The sequence below is a fragment of the Lissotriton helveticus genome, chromosome 12, assembly GCF_964261635.1.
Source record: "Lissotriton helveticus chromosome 12, aLisHel1.1, whole genome shotgun sequence".
In the NCBI taxonomy this organism is placed as follows: domain Eukaryota; kingdom Metazoa; phylum Chordata; class Amphibia; order Caudata; family Salamandridae; genus Lissotriton; species Lissotriton helveticus.
In genome coordinates, this window is record NC_136073.1 from 593,677,467 (window position 1) to 593,695,005 (window position 17,539).

Genomic DNA, 17,539 nt, shown 5'->3' on the forward strand with positions numbered 1-17,539 from the left:
AGGATGAAATCACTTTGCGCCAGAATCACTTTAGATAATGACCCCAGGCCAACTGGCCTTCCATGGGGCTCAAACGCCCCTTTGTCCAACAGTGTCAGGGCAGGCTGCGCATGCAGAAAAACAACAGTGCGCAAGAGTGGTAGGCCTAAACGTGGCAGCTGCCCACTAATTGCTGGGCAGCTGTGAAATCACCCAGAGGGCACGGGCATTCACTGTGCCCCCTGTAGAAGAATTGCGAAACGCTGCAGCTGCCCTCTGTCACATGGGACAGCTGGGGAATTAGGCCAACAAAGAAGCACTGGCACTACAGTGCCTCTGGGCCCCGTTCTGGGGCTCTTTGAACAACATTGCCTCTGTTGGAGCCACTCGGGCTCTAAAGTAATTGTGCCCCAGCGTTGGAGCCATCTAGGCTCTCAGCACAATCATGCCCTATCATTGCAGCTGCCCACTGTCTGGCGGGGCAGCTGTACATACGAGAAGAGGCCTGGGCACTCCGGTATTTCGCGAGCCCCCCTTGGAAGTGGCACTGCACCCTCGGTGCCGGGGGAGTTCTAAAGAAATATAGCTATGCGGGCAGTCAAGACGTTGCAGTGGCCCGCCACTGCGGTGCCGCTGTGGCGATTTAGCAAAGCAACAACGCCTCTGCAGGGCCCTGACTCACCGGGCTCTTCCTCGTTGCTCCGCTCGGCGGCGTCTCCTCTCTGGATGCGACCTCTCGCCAGGAGTCCTTCTCTTCCGACCCGGCGGCTGCGGAACTTCCTGCTTCTGCTCCACTCCAAAGGGAATCGCTGCGAGAGTACCGGTTGCTAGGCAACCCTACGGCAGGTCGGCCACGCGGCTCCTCTTAGCTCCCGGCCCCAGCCTCGGGCAGGCAGCTCAGGGAGTGAGAGGCATTACCAACTCCGAGCCTGCACTCCTGGCAAACGGGGGCCGGTGGGGAAGAAATACCGGCCCTCAAGGCACTAGTTTGATCTCGGGCCAGCGGCGGTGATTTCTTTCCGTCACCAGTGCGGGGTGGGCACCCGTCTCTAAACACGAAGTCCCTGGTGGGCACCAGCTAGGGGTATTTGCAAAGCACACGTCCCTGGCGGGGTGGGCACCCGCTAGGGATATTGGAAAAAATGGCAAATATGCGGGGTGGGCACCTGCGCCAAAATCGGGAAGATGCGGGGTAGGCACCCGCTCGATCAGGGCCCTAAAGCAGGGGGATCCCCATGCCGGGGGCTCCCTCAGTAAAATGATCGCAGTTCCGGGCTCCAGCTCGCAAACAGGAGCCCTGCTCCTCTCAAGAAAAGGCCACCACAATCGGGCGCTTCCCAGGATGAAAAATAAAGCGCTCCCAGGCGCTACAGCCCAAAGTCTCCAGGGAAAGTCTTGGAAGGAAGGGGGGGCAAAGTCTGGGCCCAGGGGCCAGCTCACAGGGCCCTCCAGCAGGGAGGCAGACCCCAGTGGCTGTTCCTCCTGGCGCCCAGCAGCAGGCCCCCCTCAAGTCAGGAACAAGAGAACATTTTCATGGGGCCACAGCCCCTTCTTATACCCAGATTTCCTTTGTCTCAAACTGTAGGGCACGGGTAGAACCAGTTACAACTGGTTCTGGGGCACTTTGTTTTGCTCAGCCCCTCTCCCTATTCACAGGACAGGCTAGGGACATCAGACACACCACAGGAGGTGGAGCCAGCATTGTGTAGGGAAGGCACAGCCCTATTCAGGTCCCAGGTGCAACTCCTCCTTCCCATCTACATGCAGATCTCCCTATTCACCACCGGGCAGACCCTTCCTGGCTCCTGGAGTCAGGCACACCAGCCAGATCCTGTCAATCACAAGTCAGACAGGCAATTGACATTCACTGCACACAGAAATGCAAACTTCTAAAAGTGGCACTTCTCCACTAGTCACATTAAATCGGCGCACACCATTGCGCAGCATTTATTCTCACGAGTTCGCACATATCAAACACTCCTCTCACACCCGGAATGACCATGGACACACATATCCCCCATGCATTCCTATGGGAGGGCAGGCCAATCTCACCACGCGCACGCACTTTACACTGGGACACAGTGTTGAAGTGCGCAGAAGCCAAAAACAACTAACATCAGGTCACATTTAAAAGCAAAAAGTTTAGGGGTGAACCTGCCAAAAAGGCCAAGTCCAACAAAAAAGGTATGCTGTTCCTACAGGAGACAAAGGATAGTAGGTCAGAGACAAGGAGCCACTACAAGGGGAGTAGTTCCATTTTGGAAATAGGGCCTTCACACACCCTTGCGGGTGTCATGCTTCATTTTACCTTCTTACCATTTTACATTCTGCAGTTACACCTATAGGGCACTTAGTGTTTGGACAGTACTAGTTACATCCTTGGTCCCACACACTGTGTCGATTAGTTATAAATGTTACTGCCCTGAAGAATTGCCCTAGATCACAGCTTGACTAAGTGACGGCATGAAACATGTTGACCTTATAACTCACCAGGGATCATTGTCCCCACTGGTGATATCACGTTTTTAATAAAATCGGGCATACTCATGGATTTCAATTTGATTTTAGACTTGCCTAGCCTTTTTAAGTCACTAATTACTACACCAACATCTACATTTTCATCAGTCTACACAAAAGGCTCTTTAACTTGCACTTCACATCAAGCTTTGGAAAAAGACCTCTGATAAAGATCCCTCTTGAGAGTGCCCATCAGGCATTGCAGCGCCCGCCCTATGAGAAGCAAGCCTGATGATGAAGCATGACAACTGCAAGGAGTTGGAGGGCCCCATTTCCAAAAAGGAACTACTCCCCTTGTAGTGGCTCCTATTCTCTGAGCTACTCCCCTTTGTCCCCTATAGAACATTCCTGCATTGTCAGAAATGATCATCCATCCCTTCTAGGTAACAAAGTTACAATTAGAATAACGTATATCACACTTCTGCCATTTCTAAGCACCTTAAATAGCAGTTGTTACAATTCCATAATGCAACAGCACTCTCTTAACGCCAGAAGCAAGAAAGACTTATTGGCCTTGACAGGGATTCACACTTGTGACCTGAAGATGAACATTTACTTGTGCTTCAATATTACCTCACTGCCTTAAGCCATTTTAAGATTATCAGAACGTCTTAGTAGGTTACACTGGCTAAGGATTTATGTGGCAAGCTTATATATCACCGCTTGAGATTTGTAACTCCATTGTAAATGTTTGTCTACAGCAGGAGCGCAATGATCCACTTTCGTGATCATCTTCAGGCAACAGCGGATTACCTCTAGAAGGTCCTGTGACAGAATGATATTCAGTAGAAATGTTCTGACTTGCAGAAGGCTTCCATTGCATCCTTTCACCGCTTCCATCTGGCCAATCACTGAGTTCCAAGCAAGAGACTAAATCACACATGTTCCTCCCGGTCACTGTGCCCCTCCTTATCCCACTTTCCTTTTGCTGCCTCTGCTCATACTGAGACCTTACTCATCGCCGGCCTTTCGTAATTTGGGAGAGGGTTTAAAGTGTGACAGAGGAATTGGGATCTAGGGTCTGGTGGTGAATACTAATGTCAAAAGGAATGCATACCTTAGAGTATGCAGATCTTGAGTCGGAAGGCATCATTTTCCTAAAGTGTTTTATTCATGTGCAAGAAGAAGATGCCTGTATTTGATAATTGACAGCTAAGAGAAAATTACTGGAAATTTCTGCCCGGGTCAGAGTTGCATAATCCCATTCAGATTGTCAATAGCCATCTGAAACACTTCAAAGGAGTTTTCATAAAACGCAGAGGGCGAGAGGAGACACTCCTGGACTTTTCTGGAAAACAGAAACAAGTGTGATGTTCCAAATATCCCTTACAGAAGAGACCTGAAGAGTGTGTCCTGACTTTCGGTCCACAGCCAACAGAGAGCGCATGTTCCTTCAGATTCTTTTTGGAAAAGGAAGAATCTCAGCCTTACTGATGAACACCACTGAATTGTCATGCAGGTATAAACCAAGAGGCTGTCTTAATCTGAAGTTTCAATCCTCCAGATAATCAACATGGCAAAAGGGGCCAAAGCCCTGATATAGTAGCTTAATAGCCGGTGGCCTGGCTGGAAGGATCTCAGTTGATAAGCAGATACTGAAATTATTTTTGGACCTATGGATTGGTTTGTGGGTTCTCAGTTTGGTCTCTTAGCAAGCAAGTGAAAAAAGACTGGTGTTAGTGGAACCAGTCCTGTAAATCGAAGTAAGGACTGCAAGTTAATACTGGTGTAGAGACCTTTTGGACTGTAAACACCTCCATCGGAAGACTGAGTGTGCGCACTATAAATGCAAAAAAAAAAAAAAAGGAAATATGCCTTTGGTGTGCTAAACTTTGAACTTTTTCCTCTTAAAGGTTTGCGGCACCAACAAGGCTTCAGAGGCACCTACATCTGACACAGTGGAGCTCTACACAGGTACAATTGCATGGCTGACTAGAACAACCTCCAATATGTTTAATCTATAATAAATTGAAAGTGACAGGCATCCAAAGTATGTGATGACCTTGAACATAGACCTGACCACCAGTGATCGCCATCTGAACTCCACGCTATATGGTGCCAGGTTTGGGCTCACATGTGACTGCCGGAGCAGTGTATTTGACCTTCTACAGCTCTTGGACATACACTGCAAGTGTGCCTGGATGGTAATTTGTTTTTCAAAAAACGTTAAAAGTCCGAAGACAAATACATGCTAAAAGGCGAAGTTCAGCCTAACCACATGAAGTCATAGTTCAACATATAGGTGCACATAGGGCCAAGTTTATTACATCTTACAAACTTTCTGGCTTTCACAGTAAACAGTTTGTCTTTTCCCCCACTTTTGAACCGCATATCTTGCTTTTTTCTTTTCATTTTCCAATGTGCCGTTCTTTGCACATGGTACATTTGTTTGTTACACGCAACATGTACATGGTACATTTGTTTGTTACACGCAACACCTCACACATTTTATCTGGGGATTGACTTCTGTGCAAGCCTTTGCTACTGATTGCAGCATAGATTATCCTCTATGGGGACTGGTTTCCCATTGTGGATCTTGCAGTTTATTCATTTAGTGGTTTATTTATAGCACTCCCTTACATAGAGGCAAAGACCCTCTGCATAGAACGCTAAGAAAAAATACATCTATACAAGGAAACAATAGATCGGCATAAAGGAACGGAGGAGTGGAAATATTATGAAAAATCTTTAAAGATTGGAAATAATCTGACATAGCTGGGAGTAGGGTAATTTTACTTTTCAATTTGGACTTCTTATATAGCACTCCTTCACTGAGTTTGGGCAAAGTATAACCTCAGACACAGCTCAGAATGAAACTGCTCTCCCACACCCTCAGCTCTACTGCTCCATTTACCCATTCACCCTCCCCCTAAACTGATCAATGTGCAACCTCCCAAAGCACCAAATGCTTTTGGACAGATACTAGGATCATAAAGAATGCCAATTTGGTCACGGATTGAAGTTTCTTTAGGCATTCCACACTCCTTCCTCCTGTGCCAAGAGATTTGGACCCGGGAACAAGACTCTCCAGAAGTGGCATGATTGTTTTGCCTTACATCTAGAAAGTGGAAGGGGAACATCCATTACGACGCGATCTTTACACCGCACTACCATTACAACGCTGCTTTTATAACGCAAGTCGTACCACAACTTGCGCTGGGGGGCGCTCTAGGCTAAGGAATAGTAGATTTACTGTTCCAACACCTTCCCTACTGTACGTAGGCTGGTGTTGGAATAGTAAATCTTACTATTCCTAAGTCCAGCACCCTACAGCGCAAGTCGTGGTAACGACTTGCTTTGTAAAAGCAGCGTTGTAATGGTAGTGCGGTGTAAAGACCGCGTCGTAACGTCATACATCCAAGTGGAAAGAGTGGTGCCTCTGGCTCTAGTACTCAATGAAGATTCTGGTCCTGCACTGCCCGGCCATCGTCAACGTTCCTGCAGATGTGGCAGCCTCGCAAGTTGCCTACTACAATCAGGCTCTTCTGCGAGCAGTGCAGAGCTCTGGGCTGAAATGCCAGCTGTTAACGTGTAGGAGCATAGTGGAAAGGAAGGAATTTAAACAGAAGCTTGTTCTTCTTATGCCTGCCTAATCATGGAAACGCAATTACCCTGAAGTACTAGGTGTGGCCATTCTTGAATCCACAACTATCCTGGATGGTCCCTTTCTGGAGTTTTTTGTCAGAGTTCCCCAGTCCTAGGTGGTGTCAACTTTTCCTGTGATGTCATTTACAGCCTAGACCCTATATAAGGAGTCTTCAGTTTTTCGTTGCACTCCTCACCATTTAGATGATTTTTGTCCCTTATTTTGTTGCTCCTTTTTTCTTCAGCAGTATTACTTACTGCATTCTCTCAGCTGGAATACCATATGCTAGGTTTTCTTTCTAAATTGGACCATGTTAATGAGACACCTGACACGTCTGATGTGTATATTAAGTCCAGTGTGGAATCGAGGCCGTATATTAAATCCAGTGTGAAATCGAGGCCACTGTGAGGAGTCACACTTTTCTCTGGCAATGAAAGAGGAAAGTAGAAAGCCCTTCACAGTGTCCAGTCCTTGACCAGACTCCTCTGACAATTTGGGAACAGGAAGATTTGCTTACATAGAATCAACATGGGTTTGCACGTTTGGGTCTCAGCCCTTTTCTTGCAGTTGAGGTGATTGGCCTTTCCTTTGCTAGACTCGGGGGCGTGGCTCCTGAATATCAAACCTTTGGTCACCAAACTCCGCAGAGTCCTCGTTGGAGCATTAAATCACTTCCAAAGAGTAATCCTAGTACAAGAATGAGTGACCGTGCTGTTGTGAGAGAGCCAGGACATCGAGGTAAAAGTCGACTCGCACAATGCTCTGGGTCATATAATTTACTAGAAGTTTATCAAAAGCTTTAGCTCATTAGGGAAGTATCCACACTTACGATTAGGGTTGCTACACCTTTAATGGGGCAGTTACATTACTTCCGAACAGAGCAGTCGTATTTTAAGGAGCACTGCAGAACCCGCTTTTCCACATCTTCAGCTTATACAAAAAGTTCTGGAGAGTTTTCCTCTTTACTCAATAACACTATCTATATTACCTTCTTCCTATGTAGAGCACAGGCTCCAAAGATGGAAATTAATTTGGGCCAGTAAGGCTTACTGGATATGATCCTCAAAACCCAGTGATCCCTGTGACTCACTTTTTTTTAGAAGCCAAAGCCTTTGCTAGAGGACTAATTGGCATCAGGTTCTCAGCTAATCAGAGCGTATTCCCTCATAAGTAATTATTTTAAAACAAAATGAGTTTATGTTGCAACCACCTGCTATTAAATACCTTATGCCTTCCAGGTTAATAAGGTTTTTTGTTAACTAGTATTTTAATTCCAGACTTCACTACTCCTTAGCCAAGTGGATTCTCTATGTTGTGGGTGCCAAATGGGTATTACAGTTCTTCCTAGAACTGTTGCACCATTGGCTCCCCTTACCAGCAACTTATCACATATGAAGGACTGAATGAAGTACTCTTCATGGCTAAAGATACAACTGTAAGGTGGATAATATCCCATACTACTTGTCTGCAAATGTTTCACAGTTCTCCAAATCCAGATGGAATCAATATTGATTCTACATGTCCTACAGGGCATGGACTTAGGTCTTTGCAAGATTATTCTATTCAGTACACGATAGACCAAAGATACAAAACGAAAATATATATATATGTATATTTTTTTTAAAACACGCATTTGCAATGCAATAGGTCTTGCTTTTCCAGAATTTGAGCTATTGCCATTGTAAATGACATTGTATTTTGTTTATGTGTTTTGAAAACCTGTAAGCGGTGCCTAACACGCATTTTGTGCTTATAGTCCTTGCTTTGGAACAGTAAGGCTGACAGTAAATGAGGCGCAGTTACTGCCAACCTTGCATCTCATAAGCAACGACTATAAGTGCAAAGTACAAATACGATTAGTCGCTTTGAAATGTGACAAAGTAATTATTATATTAATTCTAGACTAGGTTGCACTCAATGTGGAGCTGATGAAGGGAAATTTATAGGTCTAATATAAATGAGATGTAGTAGATGCAGTACAGTAAGCTGCGCCTAGATGTCCCTAGTGAGCAAGGCACCAGCACTGCTTGTCTAGGTGCAGTAGCACAAGCTGTGCCTAGAGGTCCCTAGTGTATATCATAAACTTTGGAGATATGGTAAATCTATCCTACCCATAATGCATTGCATGCAAGACAGTACCACAAGTACATTCAAATAGCTTTGTCCATATATAGAATTAGTAGCTTTGGAATGTGACAAAATAATTATTATATTAATTCCAGAATAGGTTGTACTCTATGTAGAGCTGATGAAGGGAAATTCATAGGTCTAATATATATGTGCTAGTGAGTAAAGTAAGCACTGCCAATCTAGTTTAGGACTAAGTGAGTCTCCGGTCTGAAGGGCTTTAAGAAAGTAGTGCATTGAGGCTGTAATTAAAACCTAGAGCATAACACATGTAACAGGAGGTGTCCTCATGGGAGGTTACAAGAAGAGACAAGGCAGTGCTAAGGAGGGACTACAGAGCCTAATGGCCAATGAAAAGACACCATTTACAAAGGGCAGGGACAGAAGCCATTTAAAAAGATGGGTGGGAGGTAAGTGGAGCTTTATCCACATATCTTGATACAGCATGTCTCGAAGAGACAGTGCAAGCGTACCTAAGCGAGACCTGATAAAAAAAAAAAAAAAAATCAAGAAATCTAAACGAATGAAAAAGCACCTCTAAAACCAAATTCAACGTTTTCATTTTATTGGGGTAGGCAGGGAGAAAGCAGACAGCGTATCTTCTCACTCTTTATTAACCCTCTGACTCCTTAGCCCCCACTCTCCTTACATGAAGACATTTCATAGTCTGTAATGTACCGAGCAATGTGACCTCCCTGGACCTTTTCATTTGTTCATATCTTTTTCACACTTTCCCTTTTGCCCCGCTGCACTATTTGCCGAGTAAAACACTTGTTTTCAGGTTTCATTTGTTTTTGCAACCTTATGAATGCTGCACATTTGTCAGCTGAGCCACCAGTTTCTTTCTGTAATTGCCACAGCCTACCTGGTTCCTTCTTTGTTGGACTCCAGCCTGAACCAATCGTTGTCCGAATTCTTGTTGTTCTCAACATACTGGATAATGAAAGAAGAACAATGACATGAGAAACATTCACAGTGAGCAGATCTGTGTCCATGAAAAGAATCTGAATATTATCCTAAACGAGACAAGCATGCTGGGATACAGGGTCGGAACTCCAGAGCCAGGGCGCTAGTTCTAGCAAGCACAAATTGCCGTAGAATATAAACTACTAGAAGTCTTACAATCTGTATGCTGTAGCGATATAGTTTCTGAAATGTGAATTTCCTATGAACCTGCTGAAATAATATTCTAACATTCATCCTTTATACTGGAACAGAATTCTTCCTATCAATCTATTGAAGCTCGGAGGTGACTCTACAAAACTTAAATCAAAATGAGAGAGTGGATAACGGAGGCTCCATCAGGTAGAGCATGGGGCCATAAAATAGTCACATCTGCTACATATTCAACCAAATAACACCACTCCAACTCAAAAACTGTCCCCTAAAATTCCACGCCTCCAGATAAGTCAACATCATGGCATTATTCTGCTATAAAAATACCATAAAAGACATAGGGTAGCTGTACATCAGGTTATCAATTGCCAGTCTTTTCTTCATTGTCATAGCAGCAATCCTACACAAAATCCACCCTTACAGAAAGCCAGAACCCAAAAAGAGAAACAATCAGATTACAATATCACCTAACCACCCTTTAACAAGAGGCAAAACGAGTTCAACCGACAAAATAGTCACATGCAATTAGTTAGATATGTGGCTGCGTAACGCTGAAAAAACATCTGGAATGATAAAAAAAAGTAAATCACACAAGGTAAGTATTCAAATGCATTATCTCTGATCTATACCGCCCCCCTCCCCCCCCCCCCCCCCGCCACCCCAACTCCTTAAAATGAATGCCTCACGTGTAAGGCACTCACACCTTATCCAACCTTCACAGAACCAGCGAAATCTAGAGGCAGCAGGCAGGCCAGCGGACAGAAACCATAGAGCCTCGGTACTTCTGGTATTTAAAATCACCCACTGCTTTTGCACTATAACTAAGGCTCCCAGTTTTCCGTTTTTACAGATTTTTACTGTGTGGCATGCTTCATCACGGAAGCACCCGGAATGTAAGCATATGCTGATGGGCTAAGCCTTTGCAATAGTGGAGGCTCTTTAGATCTTGTTAAACAGGAATCTTTGCAGTTAAAACTACATAAAAGGACTATCCGGTGTTTGGAAATGTATTTGGTGGGTCCTGTGGCAAAATATAAAAATAAATGTTAGATACCGATGGAGTCTGTCATAGGAGTTTTGACATTTTAAAACAAGCATTGGCATAGTCAATAGGTCTCGCCTTTGGGACCTTATAAGTGGTTAGTCATCGAGCACATTATCCTGGGTGCTCTGCAGAAATAGCGATCAGAGTCACGGTGTGGGATGGCTGATAGAGCAAAGGAAATGCAGACAACGGGAGGGGGGCGGGAACATGGTGAACACGACGGAAAGGGGGCGGGAACAGAGAAAAAACAGGAAATTAGGTCTTTCATATGGATCTTTCGCATATACTATATTTTAAACTGTATACATAAGGTGCTCTGATGCCCACTGGGGTCTTGTTCAGGCTTATATACATTTTCGAGGCATTTACAATGTACTCTTCCTATCCCCTCACCCCTGTTGAAAGGTAGGGCCGTATTCGACCAAGAACCCTTCAGTATTTGCCCGGCGTTAGCCGCCTCTCATACCATTCGAGATTACCAAACAAAGAGGCAGGCGCTGGAGACAGAAGGCAGGAAACAGGAGTTTATTCCGACGGAGCAGAACATGTCAAATCAGACAACAGGGTATCTTCTTGAGGTGCTCTAAACGCATCCTTGGGGCCTGGCCTCTTATACACAGGTTTATTGCTTTATTACATAAAACACATTCTTGTTAATGCTTTGATGTACGGAAAGGCATCCTCGGAATCTCCGCTCCAAACCCGTTCCCACACATATTTACAGTAAAAGTCCCACCCTGATCTCAGTAGGTGATGACTATCGCGCAGCTGGATATCCCTCCGGCTCCCGGAATGTGCGCGGCTGATCGGATCTCATGGGGTGGGGGCCTTTATCATTCATAGATTCTTCGAAGAAGGACAGCTTCCTACTGTAAGGGGCAATAAACTGTATCCGCGGGGCTAGGTGATGGCCTGGGATCGGGCGGGACAATCGGGCACAGAGGAAGGGGGTTCATCAAAGGATGCGTGATCATCAAAGGGACGGTGGGAGGTGTTAGTCGGGTACGGAATGTGGCTCCGAGGCAAGGCCGCGCTGAAGAGGTGGTTTATGGCCCAAGCATGTGAGAACGTGGGCTGTCAGCGCGCGGGGGCGCTGGCGGGGTCAGAGAGAGAGAGATATGCGCGAGCTATCGGTAGTGGGCAGAGAGGCCATGGTGTTCAAAATGGCTGCTATTTACGCGCACGTTTGAGCTAAAAGGGGACAAGATGGCGCCGATGTTTATGTCGCAATCTAGATTTTAACAGTCCTCCCTTTTCAACATATCTAGCCAGCTTGTCAATTTATGTCTATCCCCATCATATTACGGATTTCTACATCATACAAAGCTTTCATACGTTCAGCTTCAAAGTTCGGAGTCTTAGGGCACGGCACACACAGTTAGCAAATAGTGAACACAGAGGTGGCAAGCATTGAATACCCAGGCAGAGTCCGCATATTACAACGATTGGTATCAGTGCAATCATGAGCAACCTCCATCCCCAGTCTTTTACAGTATTCGAGAACCAACTCCCGAGCGACCATCCTTCTTGTTCCTGGTGAACTTCTGAGGAGAGTCTGTGGAGGTGTTCGATGGCCTTGTAAACGGAGGGTGAATTGTCTGGTATGTAGGTACAACAGCTGGACCCGATGATACGACATGCTCCTCCACGGTCCGCCAGAACCACATCCAGAACCAGACGGTTTTGAAGAGCCACCAGACGGACCGCCTGAAGCTCGGCTGTATTGTTTGTGAGGATACCAGCTGTAATGTTCATCGTGGTCTCGACTGCCTGGGATAAATGTCGAATGGCACGACTGTTTGCCATCGGACCCCAAAGTGGAACAAGCCCTTTTATTGCATCCAAGAATTGTGCTCCAGTGGAGTCGGCCTGCTCGATGTCCTTTGCTCGTCTCTGCCGGTGATGGTTTGCCGGAGCCACATAGGTTGGATGAAGGATGAAGGCTATGTAGCAGGTACCCCTCCAGCCCTTTGGGAGCCAGGTGTAGGCTTTTGTACCACAGACGAAGTACATGTTTGGAGAGGTGACAAAAGAGGGTGGGTCGGTTGAGTACAAAGTTCTGGTGATGCGGCAAGTGCTGTGGCCCACCATTTGTGTCCCACGGCCTGTGATGCATACGAGGCCCGAGACATTGACGACAGATAGGGCCACAGTCAGGGTGGCAGCTGTTCGTTTCCGGAGGTAGGAGAAGGTGGGTCTGGCTGGATTGTTGAATATTTGCATCTCCACCCTTTCTTTGGCGGGGATGTCCATGTGAACAGAGGCATTGGAGGATAGAGGGCAAAAAGGAGCAGCAACTCTCCCGGTCTTGTTCAGCCAGACTCCATGATAAAAGTGTGACATAGTTTCGCTGGAAGTGGCGTTGTCTCTGTAGCTCTCTTGCAAGAGGATCAGCCAGGCAAGGCAGGAGCCGTGAACAGAGCAAGGTGAAGGGATGAAGGGAATGGAATGTCCGGTGGCATGTGGTATCAACCCACAGATCCAGCAATTCGTGGCATTTGCAGCAAGGTTGTGTTGGTGCAGCAACTGTACGAAGGAGTTGTTCCAGAACTCCTTACGTCTTTCTTGGATTTGAGGTGAAAGGGAGACCAGGTAGTGTTCTTTCATGGTGGTAGGCTGCGCAGTCGTTAGAAATGTCTTATGAGCCGGTGCGTTCTCTTCCACGATCCAGAAGGTAGTCATGAGGAGGAGGCAAAAGAGAACAGTGATAAGAAGAGCAATAGTCTTTGAGCTGTGCAAACTGTCAGTTTTCGGGTTCCTGTAGCGGATCTTCGGATGTCCGGTTGCTTCCATCATCTTCGTATCGGGCGCTTCCATCAACTTCAAGGTGCTCGGTAGTGGGCAGAACCACAGGCTTCGTGTGGTTTCTCTCCTGGCAGCCTTTGTTGTGTTAGGCCGCCGCTCTGAGAATGATAACTTAGTCCGTGGTCTACTTAGCCGAAGCTCCCTCCTTTCGTCGCAGGTTATACCCTTCTCTGGATGGCACAGTGGGATCAGGGAATTTCGCCAATTCGAGTGTCTCTGTCTCAGGGTAGCAGCTCAGGGATGGTCGGTCTTTGTTCAGGAGCTCTTCTTGGGTGGTCACGTCTTCGGTCGACGTCAGGGTCGGAGAGATTTTCTTGCAATGATGTGCATGCAGACAATTTCGCTTCCCCTCCACTCGAAGAGCTGTTCGGGTGGTGATCAAGACTTGCCAGGGGCCCGTCCAGCGAGGTTCCAGACTCTTCTCCCGCTGGAAGTTCCGAATCAGGATGAAATCTCCAGGCCGGATGGCATGTCCGGGGCCCCTGGAAGCATCGGGGATGGCCTGCAGCACCTGATGATGAATAACAGACAGTGTTTTAGTTAGGTTATACAGGTAGTCAGACATTAGGACGTCCGGGACGTCGTGAATAGATGTTGGTTTGGGTGCGGACCAGATACTCATGGGTCGGCCGAAAACGACCTCGTAAGGGGTCAAGTGGTGTTTGGTGGGGGTGGAACGCATTGACAGCAATGCTAGGGGAAGAGCGTCTGGCCATTTTAGTCCTGTGGTAGCCACTATTTTCGCCAGTTTTAGTTTCAATGTGGCATTGTGCCGCTCGACCAGTCCAGCAGATTGGGGGTGGAAACTGCGTGGAATTTCTGTCGTACCCCCAGTCCTTTCAGGATGAGCTGGATAACCTCGGCTACAAAATGGGGGCCATTGTCACTCCATAAAATACGGCAAAGGCCGTAGCGAGGGAAGAACTCTTTCAGTAGTACTTTTGCAGTGGCAATAGCAGTGTTGTCACGCTTTGGGTAGGCTTCCACCCATTTGCTAAAAGCACACACAACAACAAGTACATACTTCAGTCCTTGACATCTCTCTAACTGGATATAGTCCATCTGTAGGACTTCAAATGGATGGTTGGGGACCCCAAACCCTCCCCGGGGTACGACAGTTCCTTTCCCAGGGTTGTGTTGCAGGCAGACTAGACATTGTTGGACTAATCGTTTGGCCGAGTCTGTAATTCTGTCGTTATGCCAAACTCAGGAGACAAGTTCGGCCATAGGGGCAGATCCTATGTGTGCAGGGGAATGGGCCATCGTCAGTATGGGGATCAGGTACGAGTTGGGTAGCAACTATTTGTTCGTGTCTTTTGTCCGCCAGCAGCCTTCATCATCTTTTAATCCCACCCGTGCCCATTCAGTCAATTCTTGTGGTGAGCTGGCCATTTGGATGTCCCTAATAGTTTCCCTAGCGTCTGTCCATTTTTCTGTTTGTGACCTAGTCACGTACATGCGAGTCGTCGGCCTGTTCTCAGCTGTGGTTCGGGCAGTGATGTCGGCCAGTGCGTTTCCCTGCCCAATGATGTCTGTCACCTTTTTGTGTGCTTGGCATTTGATTACGGCAAGTTGTTTGGGGAGGAGAACCGCTTCAGTCAGAGCGGAGACTAGATCTCCGTGCAGGATGGGTGTGCCATGAGATGTCAGAAATCCCCTCTCCTTCCATAAGAGCCCAAAATGATGAACCACCCCGAAGGCATTCTGGCTGTCCGTGTAAATGTTTGCTGTCGTCCCCTGTGCTAGGATACATGCTCGTGTGAGGGCAATCAGTTCTGCCGCCTGGGCGGATCGTTGCGTGATGCGGGCGGTTTCAACTACAGTTCAGGTTGTGGTAACTGCATAGGCAGCTGAGGTGGTGCCGTCGGGGAGTTTAATGCAAGAGCCGTCCACCCATAGCTCTCCGTCAGGGTTTGGGAAGGCAGTGTCTCGGAGGTCAACTCTACTCCTAGTGTGTTCGTCCGTGAGGGTCACACAGTCATGTATTGGGGGCACATCGGGATCGTTTTCAGGCAGAGGCAGCAAGGTGGCTGGGTCCAGCGTGGTGCATCGTTTCAGCGTGATGTGAGGTGCGAGCAGTGTCAGTTCGTACCCAGTCAGTCGTGCGCTAGTCAGGTGTTGCGTCTTTGTCTGGTTTAGGAGAGTGTCAACAGCATGAGGCACTAGTACCGTGAGGGAATTCGAGAGTACGATTCCCTCACTTTGTCGGATAGAGACAGCAGCAGCGGCTACTGCTCGAAGGCAGGCAGGCAAAGCTCTTGCTACAGGGTCAAGAGTGGCAGAGAAATAGGCACATGGTCGTTGTTTGGGGCCAATGGACTGAGTCAGGACAGACAAAGCACATCCCTCCCTTTCTTGAGTGTAGAGAGAGAAGGGCTTTGTATAATCAGGGGTTCCTAGGACAGGCGCTGAACAAAGGGCGTCTCGCAGTTCCTTGAAGGAGGATTGACATTCAGGGGTCCACGGGAGCGGAATGGGGACATCTTTAGCCAGTAGGGAAAGTAGTGGTTTCACAATGAGGCTGAAATTTGGCAACCATTGTCGGCAGAAGGAGGTGAGGCACTTCGGGGTTTTAGGGATAGGGGTCTCTAGAATAGCCTGTATTCGATCGGGTGTGAGCTTTCTCCCGTCTTTGGACAAGAGGTGGCCTAGGTAAGTGACTTGAGGTTGGCAGAATTGCAACTTCTTCTTGGAGACCTTGTGGCCATTTTCCGTGAGGAAGTGCAGGAGTTGGATGGTGGCTGTGACTGCAAGTGGAGTGGTGTCGGCCGCCAAAAGGATATCATCGACGTACTGTATCAACACCACTCCATCCGGCAATTGGACTGCGTCCAGCTGTCTCTTGAGGGCCTGGCTGTGGATGCTGGGACTTTCAGTGTAGCCCTGGGGTGCTCTGCAAAATCTGTATGAGCGGGATTTTAAAGTGAAGCCGAAAAGGTAGCGGCTGTCCGCGTGAATGGGGATGGAGAAGAATGCGTTCTTGAGGTCGATTACCGTGAAGGTGGTGGCAGTGGAAGGAATCAGGGTCAGAATGGTGGTGATGTCTGAGACTACAGGGTACTGGGGTACAACCACTTTGTTGACTTCTCGTAGGTCGATGATGAAGCGGTACGCTTTTTCATCTCCCTCACCCTGCTTCTTCACAATGGGTAGGATAGGGCTGTTGCAAACATTGCTAACTACTTCTTCTACCACTCCTGCATCTACCAGGGACTGGATGATTTTTACCAACGCCTTCTCGCCTTCGGGCGATATCCGATACTGCGGGAGTTTGGAGAGTACTGCGTCCTGTCGAACAGTTATGTGTACAGAGTCTATCATCATGCGTCCTACGTCCGAGTCAGTCTTTGCCCATAGGTACAGAGGTAGGGTGTCGAGCAAGGACAAATCAGTGTCAGTGATAGAGAACATGCGTTGTGTGCGGCAAGATCTGAGCAGTGTTGGGTGGTCGTACAGAATGACTCGAACTCCGTCTTGTGAACACCTAATAGTAGCTCGAAAGTGTTTCAATAAGTCAAGTCCCATAATGGCGTCGGGGGTGTTGGAGGAGAGCAAAAACGTCGTGTCAGTGGTGTTATTGTCCAAATTAAAAGAGATCGGTGTGGACAAGGGATTAGTGGAGGGCGTTCCATCAAAACCTATTGATGTCGCATGTGAGCCAGACAAGGGTGCCCTGGGAATCAATCGCTTAGACAACGCACTACGTGTTGCACCAGTATCTACCAGAAATGGAGACTTCGTATCTAGGACCTTAGCGGTGACAGAAGGGCCTTGCTGGTCAACATAGAGCTCGACTGGATCCCTTCCTTGCCCTTGGCAGTCCTATGCAAAGTCGTGGGCATTGTCGCAGTCAGACTGTTGGCACTGATTCTGTCGGGGACGGTCAAATGTGTTCGGTCTACCAGGCCTGTCATTGTTGGTGTCGTTTGGGTGCCCTCGTCCCTGTCCTCTATTTCTCGGCCCGCCCGCTACGTCTCTCGTGTCTTTATTTCTGAGTGCTTCTAGCAGAACTGGACATTGAGATTTCCAATGGCCATATCCTTTGCAAAACGCACACTGATTCTCATCGAGGTCTATTCGTGGAGCGCCGGGTGCGGGTGTGCGGTCTCTAGGGGGGGGATTTCTAGGAGCATTCGACTGGTAGTTCCCTCTATACTGTTCCCTTCCTATAGTCACCCCTTGCAACTGAGCAATCATTACCCTCTCTTTCAAGTCCTTTTTCTTTTTCTCAGTCGCTTGATCGTTCTCGTTCTTTTGTCGCTCATAGTATTGAGCCATCTGAAGGATAGCTGCGGGCTTGGAGGCCGCCCAACTACTCTCGCTAGTCTGTAGTTTCTGCGAGACTTCTGGTGTCAGGCCTTTCA

General features: G+C 47.5%; 1 protein-coding gene across 1 annotated transcript in view; it reads right to left on the reverse strand.

Moving 5' to 3' along the window:
• UFC1 (ubiquitin-fold modifier conjugating enzyme 1) overlaps window positions 1-17,539 on the reverse strand; it is a 66,922-nt gene that overhangs the window by 22,032 nt on the left and 27,351 nt on the right. Inside the window, exon 2 of the mRNA XM_078671159.1 lies at window positions 9,075-9,142. Coding sequence (XP_078527285.1) covers window positions 9,075-9,142 — 68 coding nt within the window. The remainder of the gene's footprint in view (window positions 1-9,074; window positions 9,143-17,539) is intronic.